General features: G+C 37.2%; 1 protein-coding gene across 9 annotated transcripts in view; it reads left to right on the top strand.

The window, feature by feature from the left end:
• Nucleotides 1-15,235, top strand: part of BMPER (BMP binding endothelial regulator) — a 499,083-nt gene that overhangs the window by 326,010 nt on the left and 157,838 nt on the right. For all 9 annotated transcript variants that reach the window (XR_015734230.1, XR_009620982.2, XM_060686109.2 and 6 more), the window contains exon 13: nucleotides 2,334-2,670. Coding sequence is in view for 7 of the 9 variants with exons in the window: in XM_060686109.2 (XP_060542092.1) it covers nucleotides 2,334-2,670 (337 nt within the window). In the remaining 2 variants the exon portion in view is untranslated. The remainder of the gene's footprint in view (nucleotides 1-2,333; nucleotides 2,671-15,235) is intronic.

Genomic DNA, 15,235 nt, shown 5'->3' with positions numbered 1-15,235 from the left:
ACTTATGCTCCAATAGATTTGTTCCTGTGCAGGCTAGCATACTCCTTGATATACAACAAAGCTATGAAAAAGTTTGTAAAGTAAATTAGTCAAAGAAACCAGGAATTCTGAACCAGGTTTCTCACCTCTTTTAAACATTCCTTTTGACCTCTCTTCGAATTACTGAATAGTAGTCAATATATCTTTCTATATGAAACAGTAAGTGTTAAGAGTTTTGAGATCAGAAGTCAGAAAATAGCAGATAATTCTGGAAAGGGATGGTTTTGTGAATATTATATATTGTACTATTAAATATATTGCACTTATCAAGGATGTCCCTCAGTTTTGCCCTAACCTGAAAGATTGTCTTTTTGTGCCGATTGTACAATTATAGGTAAAATATTGACTAGTATTGTTGTTGATATTAGAGCTTTGGACTTGGATTCTCCATATTTCTTGAAACTTTTATATATGCCTTTTATTTGGAAGGAAACTGCAGAAGAATTGGGAACTCCTAATATATAAATTTGGGCTGTATTCCAAATTCATCACATTGGATTTTGCCATTTTAGAAACTAAATCATGGATTGATTAACTATTATCTTAAAAAAAAAGAAGGATACAGGAAAACGTTACAAAGGAATGTTCTTATTCTGTATATCGCCAGATAGAACAGATGTTAGACTTTGGCTTCTAATTTGATCAATTATTTGTATCCTGATTTCTATCCAAGAGAATGGAGACCTCATTCATTCAGAAAAAGAGGAAACCAAAGTAATCTAACTGATACCCATCTGCTAAAGATTTTCTTTAAAAATCCTCTTCCATTGAATCACTACATTTATTGCAGCTCTGAATGACTGTCATATGAATAAATTAATTTTCTAGATAAGCATAGATAAAAAGACAAGACATATAATGCAATTTGAAATAATATAAACAAGGCAATTATAACCCTGAATAATATTAAGTAATTACTTCACTTGATTGTCAGCTTTTCAAAAAATCTTTAAAAAAACCCAACCCTATATTTAACTGGTTTTGAATTGAGTTTTAGGCTTAGAAGAATTGTCCTTTAATAAATTAATAATATACATGAATTGCTTCATGCTGGTTTATCCTTTCTGAAAAATCAAATTTAATACGCAATGGTAGAAAGCAATACTGGATTCTATTAAACAAGTCTTTTTCTTATTGTATGGGAAATTAAAATATTTTTCCAATTTGAGATAAATGATGTTACAAATACATGTTTTTCAAAAAAACAAACAAACTGGTAGGTAAAGAGTGATGTTAGCTGAAGTTTTCCCTAGATTACCTATTATGACCTATCCTTTAATGAATGTGGTTCTTCTCTGAAGATTAAAATCACCTAAAAACAATGTGGATAGGAGTAATTTGGAACCTTTTATTTTGGGGGGTGGTAGTGATCTGGGAGGTGGGTGATAGATTGGTCAGACATAACTGATTGACATAACTGATCTGTGATCTCCTTGGCTATTGTCAGGTTATTGATAACTTAAGTAATATGGTGTATCTGCTTATGTTTTGATCTTTTGCTAAAGAGGATTGGGATCAGCCCGGTTCTTTTTATCAGTTTTTATCAAGTTCTGCCTTTGTATTGTATTTATTAACTAAATTGGGAGGCCTTTTGTCTTAAAGTTGTTGTTGGTTTTTTTTTAATAAATCAAAACCATCATTTGCATATAATTTCCTGAATCCTTCTGGCACACCTATTGGAGGTAGTCCCTAATATTATCACTCCACTATTAAAAATTGTCTATAATTGGGCAGCCAGTATCACATTCCTAAACTAAAATGTATAACTTCCATATGCATTTGTTTTAATCTGTTGATGATACTTTTAAGTAAAATCCCCTTTTTAAGAAATTTCAGAAATACTAAGCTGATATCTTGCTATTTGTAATTCAAAATAGTTCAATCCATTCTACTGGATTTTTTTTTCATTCATTTTTTTTTTTTACCACAGATAGAAGATTCAGTTATAGGTGAAGTCCTGCTTGTAACTCATTAGATCAAGCAACTGAACACCAAGGGAAGAAGAACAGTGCTAGATAACTCCTTGCTAGAAAGTTTTATTTGGGCACCTGCTTTCCACTTTGTCAACTCATCTCAGCTATTATGTATCATGGGCCATCAGAAATGGAGCATAATGCTAGGCATAATACTCCAAAGTATTAGGATGGGGAAGGATCTTTGTTAAGAGATCTGAAAAACATCTACCACCAAATGAAAAGATCAAATGGAGTAGTAATCAGACTCAAATAATAGGAAATGTGATCATTTAATCATATATCCTGTTAAACTCCTTCTTTCTTTGCCTTTTTCATTAGGACTAGAAATCTCTTGGGATGGAGACAGTTTTGTTGAAATCATGGCTGCCCCTCATCTTAAAGGTCGGCTTTGTGGTTTGTGTGGCAACTATAATGGACATAAGAGAGATGATCTGATTGGTGGTGATGGTCATTTTAAGTTTGATGTGGATGACTTTGCTGAGTCTTGGCGTGTGGAATCAAATGACTTCTGTACTCATCCTCCAAGGAAGCAATTTCCTGAATTGTGCCAAGGAACTGTGAGAGTAAAACTCCGTGCTCAACGGGAATGCCAAAAGCTCAAAGCATGGGATTTTCAGATTTGCCACTCAACTGTGGACTACACTGTGTTTTATCGGTAAGTGTTTCCTTTTGATGAGCAGAATGCAAATAAAAGCGAACTGTTGTAAAACTGTTCCCATAGTCTGGGAAAGAGCATGGCGGTTTGCCAAATAGAACAGAACTGGAACATCTGCACATTCCTCCTGAATCAACAGAGCAAGTAGCTACCTTCCCACTCCTTCAACAGACAGGCAGCAAAAACTCAAAAAATTCTCACCCTAATGGATTTATTGATAAATAAGGTGTTAAATTCTATAGTTTCCATGACTCTGTAACCTAATCCTAAATCTGCTTAATAAGACTCTGCAAGGGTCTAGACTTGATAGCGAAAAACTGCTAGAACTTGTCATTAATCTTGGAAACTGGATGTGTATACTTTAGCACGCATATTAGTAAATTTGCTAAGCTGTACATTCTTTGACCTTTTTGCTAATTGCTTCCTAAAGTAGTGGGGAGGTTGCTACTTGCTTTGTTAATGTAGGATGAATGTGCAGATCAATTAGCTCTATAATATTATGAAAACTATCATTCTATTCAGACTTCAAGAAGTCCATTATGAATTGCAAGATGTCTAAAAAAAGGCATCTTGCTGGAAATTACTGTCCTAGAATGATAACTTGGTTATATGATATTCTCAAAATTGGTTGGGCAGTCAAGGAGAACTGATTTTTTTTCATTCCAAAATCTCTGAAGACAAGACAAGGGCTTATTTCAGAGTTCTCACATCTATTTGTTACAGTTGTAATATTTCCTCTATTTTTGGAGTGACGAAACCTGGTAAAATATAATTGCTATGTTAAATATGTAAAATATGTACAGCATCACTCTTCTAAAACTTTACAGGAAATGTTTAGTATCTTATGTTGGATTTCCGCAGGGAGAAACTTATATAAGAATCCATCTGTACACATCAGTGGTGGGTTGCTACCGGTTGGCGAACCATTAGCAAAAATTGGGCCAAGGTCGCAGAACTAGTAGAAATGGCTGGCTGGCCATGTCCCCGAACCGGTCGCCCGGTTGCTCACCGCCATGTTCTTTGCACACGCACATCTCATTACCTTGCAAGTCAAATGGGATGCGCATGTGCAAAGAACATGGCAACAACGGCAGCAGCTTTTTCTGCTGATACTTTTTGGAGGCCTGGCTAGGAATCTCAATTACTGATGAGAATGAACATTGTGTTATAGCCAGTGGTAGATCAGCCCCCTGCAAACTTCATCTCTCAAGGAGCCCAGCTGCTTGCTAATCGCCAAGTCGCCTGGACTCCCAGTGATGGGATGGGGTCCTTCAGGCACTTAGTTTGGCCACCTGTTTAGTAGCTCCAGCCAGTGGCTACCACACAAACGTTCATTCCTGGCTGTATTTGAGATTCCTAGCTGCAGTTTACTCATGAGCACCATTGGCCGGGAGAGTTAGGGAGAAAGGCCAATGCTGCTCACCAGTAAACTGCAGATTAGAGGCATCTGGCAGATCGCTGGCTTGCTTGGTTGGTTGCTTGCCGCCCAGAGCTCACAAGTAGTGAACAAAACCTCTGTGCATCGAGGATGCCGAACAGCAGCAGGAAGAGTACAGACCTCCTGAAATGCAGGAAGCGGCTGCCAGCGATGGCCTCAGGCAAAGATGTGAGTGGGGAGGCTCAATCCCCCTTAGATGTGAGATGTGAAACACTCATTGCCCCTCTGACACCCAACAAGCCTCTTCCCACCACACTCCTCTTCCTCCTAAGCAGAAATGCTCACAAGTAACAGGAGATGTTTTTGCCCCCATCTAATCTTCAGTATGTGGCTTGTCGGCCTCCGAACATCAGATTCCCACCAACTAGCACCAGTCCCCCCGCCCCGAGAGAGAGGGAGGGAGGGAAAGAGAGAGAGAGACAAGAGACACACAGAGAGAAAGGGGGGGGGAAGAGAGAGAAAGGAGGGGCAAGAGAGAGACAAGACACAAAGAAAGGGGCGGAAGAAGAGACAGACACCCAGAGAGGGAGGAAAGAGAGAGACAGACAGAGAGAGAGTGGGAAAGAGAGAGACAGACACACAGAGAGAGGGGAGAAAGAGAGACAGACACAGAGGAGGGGAATGAGAGGCAAGACACAGAGAAAGGGGGAGGGAAAGAGAGAGATGAGACAGAGAGAGAGATGAGAGAGAGAGAGATGAGAAAGAGAGAGAGATAGAGAGAAAGAAAGAAAGAGAAAGAAAGATGAGAGAGAAATGAGAAAGAGAGAGAGAAGATGAGAGAGGGGGGGAGAAGGAATTGTTGGAAACTGGCAAAAAATATAGAAAACCTCAGTTACATGCAGTGGTGGGAATCAAGTAATTTAACAACCGGTTCTCTGCCGTAACAATTTCTTCCAAAAACCAGTTTGCCAAACTGCTCAGAAAGTTAACAACCGGTTCTTCCACAGTGGTGTGAACTGGCTGAATCCCACCATTGGTTACATGACTGTGTGGGATGGTCATAAGTGTGTGTGTGTGCATGGCTGTCAAAACTCCAAAAACAGGTCAAGTAGTTCTGGGGAGGTCAGTCATAAATTAGAACACTTGCTAAACAACTGGCCATTAAGCGAGGATCACTTGTATATGGTTTGCCTTAAGGGTTCAGAGCTGTATGGAATTTGATTTCCTTTGACCCTTTGGGGGATTGCAAAAGGTCCGGATGGGGGAATCCTTGTAGGGGGAACTAGGATTGTGACCACCTAACCACGCCCACCCAGCCACATGACTGCCAAGCCATTCCCACCCAGTCACATGACCGCCAAGCCACACCCACCCAGTCACATGACTGCCAATCCATTCCCATCCAGTCACATGACCGCCAAGCCATGCCCATTCAGTCACATGACCACCAAGCCACGCCCACCAAATAAGCCACGCCCACAGAACCGGTAGTAAAATATTTTAGAACCCACCACTGGTAAACATGACTAGCAAACACTAGGGGTTTGTGAACTCAAAAATGTTTTATCGTGATCATATTGGAAGGGCACCAATTATTTAGTTCTTTTCTATGCATTTGGATTTTTGTTCCTGGGGGGGTGTACCATTTGGTTGCATAAATGCAACTCCCAAGTTTCTGGCTTCACAATATATAATATATAACTTTATGGAAACCTGTTGATATACCCCTTAGCAAATGTAATACTATATGTATCTTGGCACTGGAGAAGTGTGTCTTCTCTAACTGTGGCTTCTTGGTTAATCTATTATTCAATAAGAAAAATGTTTTTAGAACATTTTGGGTTGTAATGAATTAGTCACATACAGTAATCTGTAGGATCCTTGCTGTTGTGCTGAATGGCAAGAAAAAAATGCCCTTGAATTAGAATTCAGAATGGCCACAATTGAATTGTTTGCTTCTCTTAGAAATATAGGAAAACAAGTAAGAGTCACTCAAGTTTAAAAAAATCAAAATATTTCTGTCCATCTTTCCTTGTAGTGCAGATTCCAGTAAACGCTATTGATGCAAGCTTGTAATTGTCCCCCCAACATCATATATAAAGTGGCACAATATGAAAGATGGTTCCCTTTCAGAGTTATCATCTTGGTGGATGGCTTGGAAATTTTTAAATCCTAAACAGATTTTATTTAAAGATTATTTAAATAAAATTACAGATTTTGATTAAGAAAAACATTATTAGAATTGGGTTTTGATATTCATAGAGGAGTAGAATTGATTTTAATTGCTTCCCAAATTATCAGTTATAGGAGATGTTAAGGTAGTTGTTCAATTTATTATACGAAAGTAACCTAAACTCTTTTTTTTCATTTTGTAAATATCTAAAAAGAAATTTGTTGTAGGAATCCATAGTTTATATTTAAAAGAGCACATTCCACAGAAGCTGGAAGTTGCAACTTTATTACAGCCTTTCTATTCCAATACTTATTTATTATTTTGGATAAATGTTGTTATTATTTTTTGCTTCAAGTCATGATACCTCATTCATTTTTACCTAGGTTATCAACACTCATTTAATTTTTATAACAGTGTGTTATTTAAGAATTCTGACAAACATAATTGTGTAAAATATTACTGTGCCACAAAATTTTTTCCAGATATCAAAAATGGCAATTAACCAAGCATTTTGGATATCTTATGACATTGGTCTAACAATGAAGTTTTGGTAATGGCATTTCAATGTCAATGTTAAGATTATTTTATTGAATTGTAATTTATTCTAGCCTAAGAATGCAAAGAATTTAAGAGACAAGTTAACTAATGGATTATTTGAAAAATATCCAAACGAAATTTGTAACGTTATATAAAAATGTTTCATTTCCTTTTTGAATTCTAATAATTATATATATATAATATAATATAATATAATATAATATAATATAATATAATATAATATAATATAATATAATAATAAGTAAACAAATATTTTTGAGTTGGTACTTTATTTTTGATCACCACTGTGGCTAAATATTTCTTTATAACTAGATGGTTACTAAATTTAAAGACATGATCTGATCACTTACTTCATCATATTTGTCTCCTAAGGGAAGTATTTAAACAAATACTACTTCCTTTACAGATAAATGTATCTACTAACTGAGAATTTCATGTGCCACACTGAAATTGAACAGAACAGATGCTGATAATATGTTATGAAAGTCAAACAAAGGCCAAACAAAGACTGCAATTTTTCAATAGCCTGTATCTCCAATAATTCCTTGGTATACAGAAAAAATCTTGAAAATTGGAAGATGCTCTAAAATGGGTACAAGACAGGGGCGGGTTTCAAAACCCGTCGCTACCAGTTCGCTGGTGGGTGGGTGCGCATGCGTGTGTGATACTTCTGCGTATGCGCAGAAGCATCTGGGAGGGGGGTGGAGCCTCCCACCGCTGCCACTACCGGTTCGCCCGATCCGGGGCAAACCGGTAGCAACCCACCACTGGTACAAGGATTTGTAGAAACACACTGGAAATTCCAAAGAGTTTTACTGGACTGAAGTGAAGTAAGCTAGTTCTAGTGTTTTAAATAGAGCTGTATCTGATACCAAGGTATGATGTCATTTTTACAAAAATGATTGGCCTGTTGACTCCTGTGTTCAGCCTCATTTTTGCTTGAGTGTGCTAGTAGCCATAGGCTTAGTTACATGCAAGCATAGATCAGAATAGCCCAGTAAGATATTCTCTTTTGCCGGTTACACAACATATTCATTTGCATAGATGATGCTGACAACAATTATATGTATATTTCACACTGTCATTATTTTTAAGCAAACCCCATTAGAATTCCCCATTGTTTACTCTTCTGCTACTGGGCAATGTATATGAATATCAGAGCAGTATAAATGTTGGTTATATGTGCCTTTCTCGGTTCTGAAATCTAATAGAAGGATATTATATCATGTAAGGCTGGTCTCTAACTAGATCCACTTAGAGGTTATGACTTGTGATAAGCATAGTTTTCCTATTTTGATATAGATGTATATTAAGAAAATGTATACAATGCTAGATTTATATATTTGAAAGGGGAATTTTTAAAGCAAAATTGAAGGATATGCTGCTAACCACTGGAAAAAAATAACCAGTTCCTCAAAAGAGAGAAGAGGGGAGGGAAGAAGAGAGGGAGAGAGATCTGACACCTCTCCCACTGTAATCTCCTCAAATCCCAGCCAATCCTAAATATGTTCATTTTAGAATTACATTTTACACCATGAGCTTTTCATTGCAGCCTTATATTGTAAATTCAAAACAACAACAGTTTTCCCCCATTATAAATATTGATGGATTTTTTGAAATGAAAACTGTATTTAAGATATATTCTTTCAATGCCTAAGTAACCACTTCTTTTTGCCTTCCCTAACAATTTAAGAAATAATATAAGCATAGAATATAGCATTTTACAATATATGTCTTTGCATGTAATTCATACAGTTTTATTCTTGGATGTCATATGGGCTATAAACCCAGGAGTGAGGGCTATTACAATATTTGTTTCAAAAGTCCATGTTGATGTAGTCCTGGTATTACTACCAGTGACTTTAAGATTTAGAAGTCTGCCAGTGTGACAGAATTGATTATATTGCATTTTCTTATTTATTATTTTTCCAGCACCTTCTGTTTGATTGGATACAGTAATTGTGTAGTTTATAAAGACTTTAAAATTCTGCTTATCCCCATCCATCCACCCTCCCCCACATGAAAAAAAAAAAAGCAGACCTCAGGAATCTTTTGCCTAGAGGAATATCCTTCTCTTTACCCCTTCCTCAATTTTCATGTTTGTGGTTATTGCAGCTGTAAACTATTGAAATGATGCAGGAAAATTCACAGATGTCTTTTTTCCTGCTAAAGTACTAGGAGATAGATTTTGAGAGGGTGAGTGTGGACAAAACTGTAATGCTGGATAGACATTGCTTTCTCTTTCCTGGGATTCTGATGTGCTTCAATCCAATATAAGAATGATGTGTTTCCCCTTTGACCCTACTTTATACTTCCCCTGAGTACAAAGCTAATGATTTTTGTTGCTGTAAGGAAACCAGATGAAGAAATATTATTTGTTACTTTTTGTAATTAGAACCTAAAGTTCCTCTTGTTTTTTAAAAATGGTCTTGCAGGATTTTTCCCTCTCTTTCGGGAGGGGGATTTGGGTTTCCCTTAATTTTACCACTTCGGCATTTGAGTCAGCATAGTTTCTAACAGGAATGGAGGGGAGAATAATTAACTTGTTTTATTAGTTACATCTCTTTTTTGCATTCTGAATTGTTATTCTTTTTATCCAGTGGAAATAACTTGGGTTTTAGCTCAGTACAGACATTGGTGTTATCTGAGCCAGATATTTCATAATGATCTACTGCTCTTCCCTGTCTGAGAAATGTGTATGAGATTCATAAAGTCATTGGGGATTGATAATTGTTTTAAAAGTTTTGAATTTAGGGGAAAGGGCAGATGTTTCCTTAAACATCTCAAATAATCTCTCTGAAACCCAGCTTTAAACCCACGGTAGACTGTGGTTTTATAGGCACAACAGTATTGGATCAGATCTACTGCTTTCCCTAAGATTGTGTCTTAGAAAAATATTATTTTAAGAAAAAGCCCAGCTTTTTCCAGATATTTCTCTCTAGCCAATCTCATGGTCACATGGAGAAGGACAGTAGGGCAATGTAAGTCCATTCTTCCTCCACTATTATGTTTTGCATCAACTTTTCTCAACTTATCAGGTACTGGGGAAAAACGTGAATGTTAGGTATCTCCAAAACGTGTAGATTGTTATTGGGAGATGACATCCTAAGATCACTGGCTCCCTCATAATACATTGGGTGGAGAGAAAAGTCACAACAAAGAGAAAGATTCATGGTTACTGGCTCCCAATTATTAGGCCAAGCGTAAGGAATGAAAATCTGTCCAACATGTAACTGAATCCAGCACCAGTGCTAAATGTACATTCTTCATTAAACTGGATACTATAATAAGCTTTTAGGGATATTTTCTTCAAAGAAGTTTTGTGATAATTTCTGCATGTGAATATATGTGAATATATCTTTCTATCAATGGCAGATATTTTTCTGAACATTCAGCAATATAGGTAGTAAGAATCACAATGGACTGATAAATAGCAAATTCTGTATTTCTTGAGGTTAGTCTACTATATGCTTCACAGCTAGATAACTGGTTTTACTGGGATGAAAAGTTCCTGTTTGCACACCTAGAGAAAGATGGATCAATAAATAGAAGATTTATTAAGACATATACACAAATATTGTGTCTGTGACACCACTTGACAGGTAGCACAGGCAGCACAGAACTATGTCATTTTCACTCTTGCCTAGCAACCATTTGTTGCTTATGTCCTGAGATGCGTAAAGTGAGATGCAATTGAACAATGTTCCTAGTGGACAAGCTTCCAGCTTGCAAGTGCAGTTTTAGAAGGCATAAAAGAGGATATCTGTGTTATAATCATAATAATCACTGAATTTTATCCTGCAGCAAAAGGATACCTCTCATTTTGATTTTAGTCCACAGCTGAGTCCTTTATTTTCTGAGGATTTCACTTCATTACCTATCAAAACATAGTAGAAATTAGAGTAGAATAAATAGTTACAGATCTCCATTCTGTCTAACTCTTATTTTTAAATTTAAATCTAGGAAAAATATTATCATTTGAACTTTCCTTCCCAATATCTTACAAAATGACAAATATATTTTACATAAAATACAAAAACTAGCCCAATATTTCAGACATACCATAATCCTGTTTTGCTTGGGGGAGGTGGTAGTGAATGGAGAACAGAACCAGAAACATAATGATGGAATTCTGTATATATCTAATAAGAACAGTGGAAATAAATCATACTAGTGTTGTCCCCAATTCGGGTCTGAGCCTGGTGCCATGGCCAATGAAGGATGCCAGAAATGCAGTTTTTGATTGCTTTTTATTGGGGTACCCCAAGGAAAAGGGCTCCTGGCCAAAATGCCAAGAGAGCCAAGAACAAATGATTAAGAAAGCTTTATACATTTTCACTAAAGAAGAAGGTGGGACAAGACAGGATAATAAGAACTCTCATCTAATAAACATTTTAGTAATAATTGTACAATTTGTTCTATTGGTCTCTAGCTGTCCCTATTCCTAAACCTTGGCTAATGAATGCCCCAGGAGTTATCTAATACACCTTTTATTTGCTGCAGGCCATCTCTATTCCTAACTTATAGCTGAGATCTGCAAGATGCCTAACTCTTGTTACTTTTATTAGCTTTCTAACTACCCAGAATTGTTACAAGCTTTACACATGCATATTTCCTGTGGATAAGCAGTTTTTGTTCTTGCCAGACAGACTCCACAATTGCAGTCTTCCTGATTTATTTTCAAGTGTGTGTCATGACCTGACTTTATTTTAGCAGACAGCCCATCACTAGTTCACACAAACCTGTAGTCAGATAAATACCCTGAAGAACTAATGAAATGAATTCATAAAATAAAACTGATGCAAATTTCCTGGGATAAATTTTGTAATATATTATTTTTCCTTTCCATTTCTAATTTCTAATTTATCCAGCATTTCAGACATAAAAACAAAGAAAGCTCTCTTGGTATGTTGGTCTAAAAATTACACAGAATGCCAAAATATTCTAAGCAGATATAATATAATATGTATCTCTAATCAATTATTGTCAAGCTGCATATTGTATAAGCTGCAATCAGAAATGTAGTTGTAGACTTCTGTAGGAATATTGTGCTTGTTTTTATATCTTCACCACACTATTTTCTGTTCCATTGTGTTTATGACAAAGCAATTCTGTATGAAATGAAATTAGAGAGAATTAATCTGAGCTGTGATTTAAAAAAAAATCAGAATGATTCTTACCATAATTATCTATCACTAAATATTTATTTATGTATGTAATCTATTAGTATGCAGAAAATGCAGCAATCCAAATGTATCTTAAATAAAAGGAAGACAGGAGAGTTTTATTATACACCAACCAAATTGTGAAATTGACAGGTATAAAAATTTGCTAAATAAATAAAGCAATAGTAGAAACAAAATTGTTTACAAATGGATGATGACATAGAATCTCCTAAATATGATTAGATGAAATATGGCAATTCCATGTTATATATTTACTGTGGGTACAAACAGAGCTGCTCTGTTTCCCAAGCAAATCTTAGTTTTCAAAAATTCTGCAGACCTCATTTTTCACACCATAACATCACTGCTTTCCATCAAAACTTGGTTTGTGTATGGAGCTTTGAAAAATGGCTGATAAAGATAGGCTTAAGATACAGAAGGACTTGACAGACTTGAACATTGGGCACTATCCAACAAAATGAAATTCAATGGTGAAAAAAGTAAGGTTCTACATTTAGGCAAGAAAAACAAAATGCACAGGTACAGTATATGTGGTACCTTGCTCAATAGTAGTAACTATGAGAGGGATCTTGGAGTCCTAGTGGACAACCATTTAAATATGAGCCAGCAATGTGCAGTAGCTACCAAAAAAGCCAACACAGTTCTAGGCTGCATAAACAGAGGGATAGAATCAAGATCATGTGAAGTGTTAATACCACTTTATAATGCCTTGGTAAGGCCACACTTGGAATACTGCATTTAGTTTTGGTTGCCATGATGTAAAAAGGATGTGGAGACTCTAGAAAGAGTGCAGAGAAGAGCAATGAAGATGATTAGGGGACTGGAGGCTAAAACGGTTGCAGGAACTGGGTATGTCTAGTTTAATGAAAAGAAGGACTAGGGGAGACATGATAGCAGTGTTCCAATATCTCAGGGGCTGCCATGAACAAGAGGGAGTGAAGCTATTCTCCAAAGCACCTGAGGGTAGGACAAGAAGCAATGGGTGGAAACTAATCAAGGAGAGAAACAACTTAGAACTAAGGAGAAATTTCCTGACAGTTAGAACAATTAATCTGTCAGGGTATGTAGATTTAATAGCGGTAAGATGATAGAGGTTGTAAGTGGAGGCAACCGAAAGCTGATGCAATGGGAATGAGGCAGCAGGGTTACTGCCACTTTAAGAAGCTGGGTAAGAAGCTGCCTATATAAGGGAAGCCATTAGAGGGCGTTTTTTCTCTTCATGTTCTCTCTCGTCATGCTCTCCTTGTGTCAGTAGCTGTATGCTAAGGTATTTACCATGTATAAGTCTGTATATATTTAGCTGTAGATAAAACCACTGTTATTTATCTAAAGGCTCTGTGTGCTGTGTTCTGTGTTTTGCTCCTGGGTTTATCTCATAATACTAGTTATGCTGCCTAAACTCTGACAGGTTATGGGCCCAGTCCACAGTGAAGGCCAGAGTGACTAGTGACTAGTGAGCCTAGAGGAAAGAGAATCCCAGTGTGAGCTTGCACCAAAGTAAATGGTTTAAATCTTGGTTAGCAGGCAGCATGGCCTCCGTCAGTGTAATGGGAGGAGGTTTCCTGGTGTCTTGGCTGAATGAGACTAATTACCTCTCCTGGAATGTGAAGATGGAGATGTACCTGCAGAGGGAGGAGTTGTGGACAGTTGTTACTAATCCACCAGCAGTCCTAGAAGATGGGGATCAGAGAAAAAATGAAAAGGCATTAGCCAACTTTATCTTGCCTTGGAAGATAGTCAGCTAATACACGTGAGGGGTCTCCAGTCTGTGAAAGAGAGTTGGGGGCATTGCGCAGTGTGTATGTGAGAGAGACTGTGGGCAGGAAAATGTTGCTGACTAGGAGGCTGTATAAGGCACAGCTGAAGCCAAGACAGTGTGTGTCCACACATTTGCAGAACATGAGATAGACATTCCTCGAGTTGGAAGAAAGGGAAATGAAATATATGGAGGCACACAAAGTGTATGTAGTGCTTAGTTATTTGGACAGTTCATGGGACATTCTTGTGAGTAGTCTTGAGTCCATGCAAGAACTTAACAATGGCGTACTTGACTGGTCAGTTGTTGGAGGAGGAGCAGAAATGGCTGGAGAGGAGACCAGGAAAGGGAAGAGAGATTGTTCAGCACAAACCAGCATCTGCAACAGTCCAGGATGCTGGCAGAGCAGCTGAAAGAGTTAACTTTGAGAAGAGATGCTACACATGTGGTTCTAATGAACATCTCCAGAGACACTGTCCTGAGAGGAGAAACAGAGGGGCAGCAAGACAAGGGAGCAGAATTAATCAGCAAATGTGGAGTGGTTCTCCAACGTCGTTTTCCCTGGCAGTGTCAATGACTGGACACAACAGGAATATGTGGTTGTTGGACACTGGGTCAAGCCAACACATTGTTAATGATTCACATTTGTTTTTTGGTTTGAAATCAGCAAGGAAAATATGGTTTAGTCTAGCTGATGGAGAGAAAGCTGCTGTAAAAGTGGAAGATAATGTGTATGTACCAGAAATAGATGCTACATTGTACAACATGTTATATGTACCTGTTTTAGAGCATAATTTATTAAATATATCCATGTTAGACAGGCAGGGATATGAAATAATATTTGCTGGGGGACTATATACAATTAAGAAGAATGGACAGGTATGTGCACAAGGTGTTTAAAAGGATGGTCTGTATGTTCTGGAAATGCAAGAACATAATTGTGCATGTGTACTTAAAATGTTTCTACACATGACAACTGTATACACCTGTTACATAGAAGATTAGGGCATGCAAGTTTTAACGTGTTGAGGAAAATGCTGGAAATAGCTGAGGGGTTGAAATTAAAGAAATGTAATGCATATTTGGATTGTTCTGTATGTAAAGAATCAAAAACTAAAATCTATCCTGTAAGTGAGAAAAGTGCTAGACCTACAAATAGGGTATTACAATTAGTTCATGCTGATCTGATTGGTCCTGTGACACCCTCTTTAGGAGGTGCAAGATATGCATTAGTCATAGTTGACGATTATAGTAGATATGGATATTGTTATTTACTGAAAAATGAGACTGAGGTATTGCAACAGTTCAGGAAATGGGTAACATTTGTCGAATGCCAGCATGGCTGTAATGTATGTCAGATTCAAACAGACATAGGGATAGACTTTATGTCCGAGAAGTTTCAAAGGTGGTTAAGCAGTCTAGGCATAAGGCATAGAAAAACAAACCTATTTTCACTGTCAACGAATGGTGTGGTTGAGAGACGAAATGGCGTGCTGCAGACAATGAAAGATGCT

The sequence above is a fragment of the Pantherophis guttatus genome, chromosome 4, assembly GCF_059756535.1.
Source record: "Pantherophis guttatus breed Tessera chromosome 4, ASM5975653v1, whole genome shotgun sequence".
Classification (NCBI taxonomy): domain Eukaryota; kingdom Metazoa; phylum Chordata; class Lepidosauria; order Squamata; family Colubridae; genus Pantherophis; species Pantherophis guttatus.
This window is presented reverse-complemented; position numbering and strand designations above follow the sequence as displayed.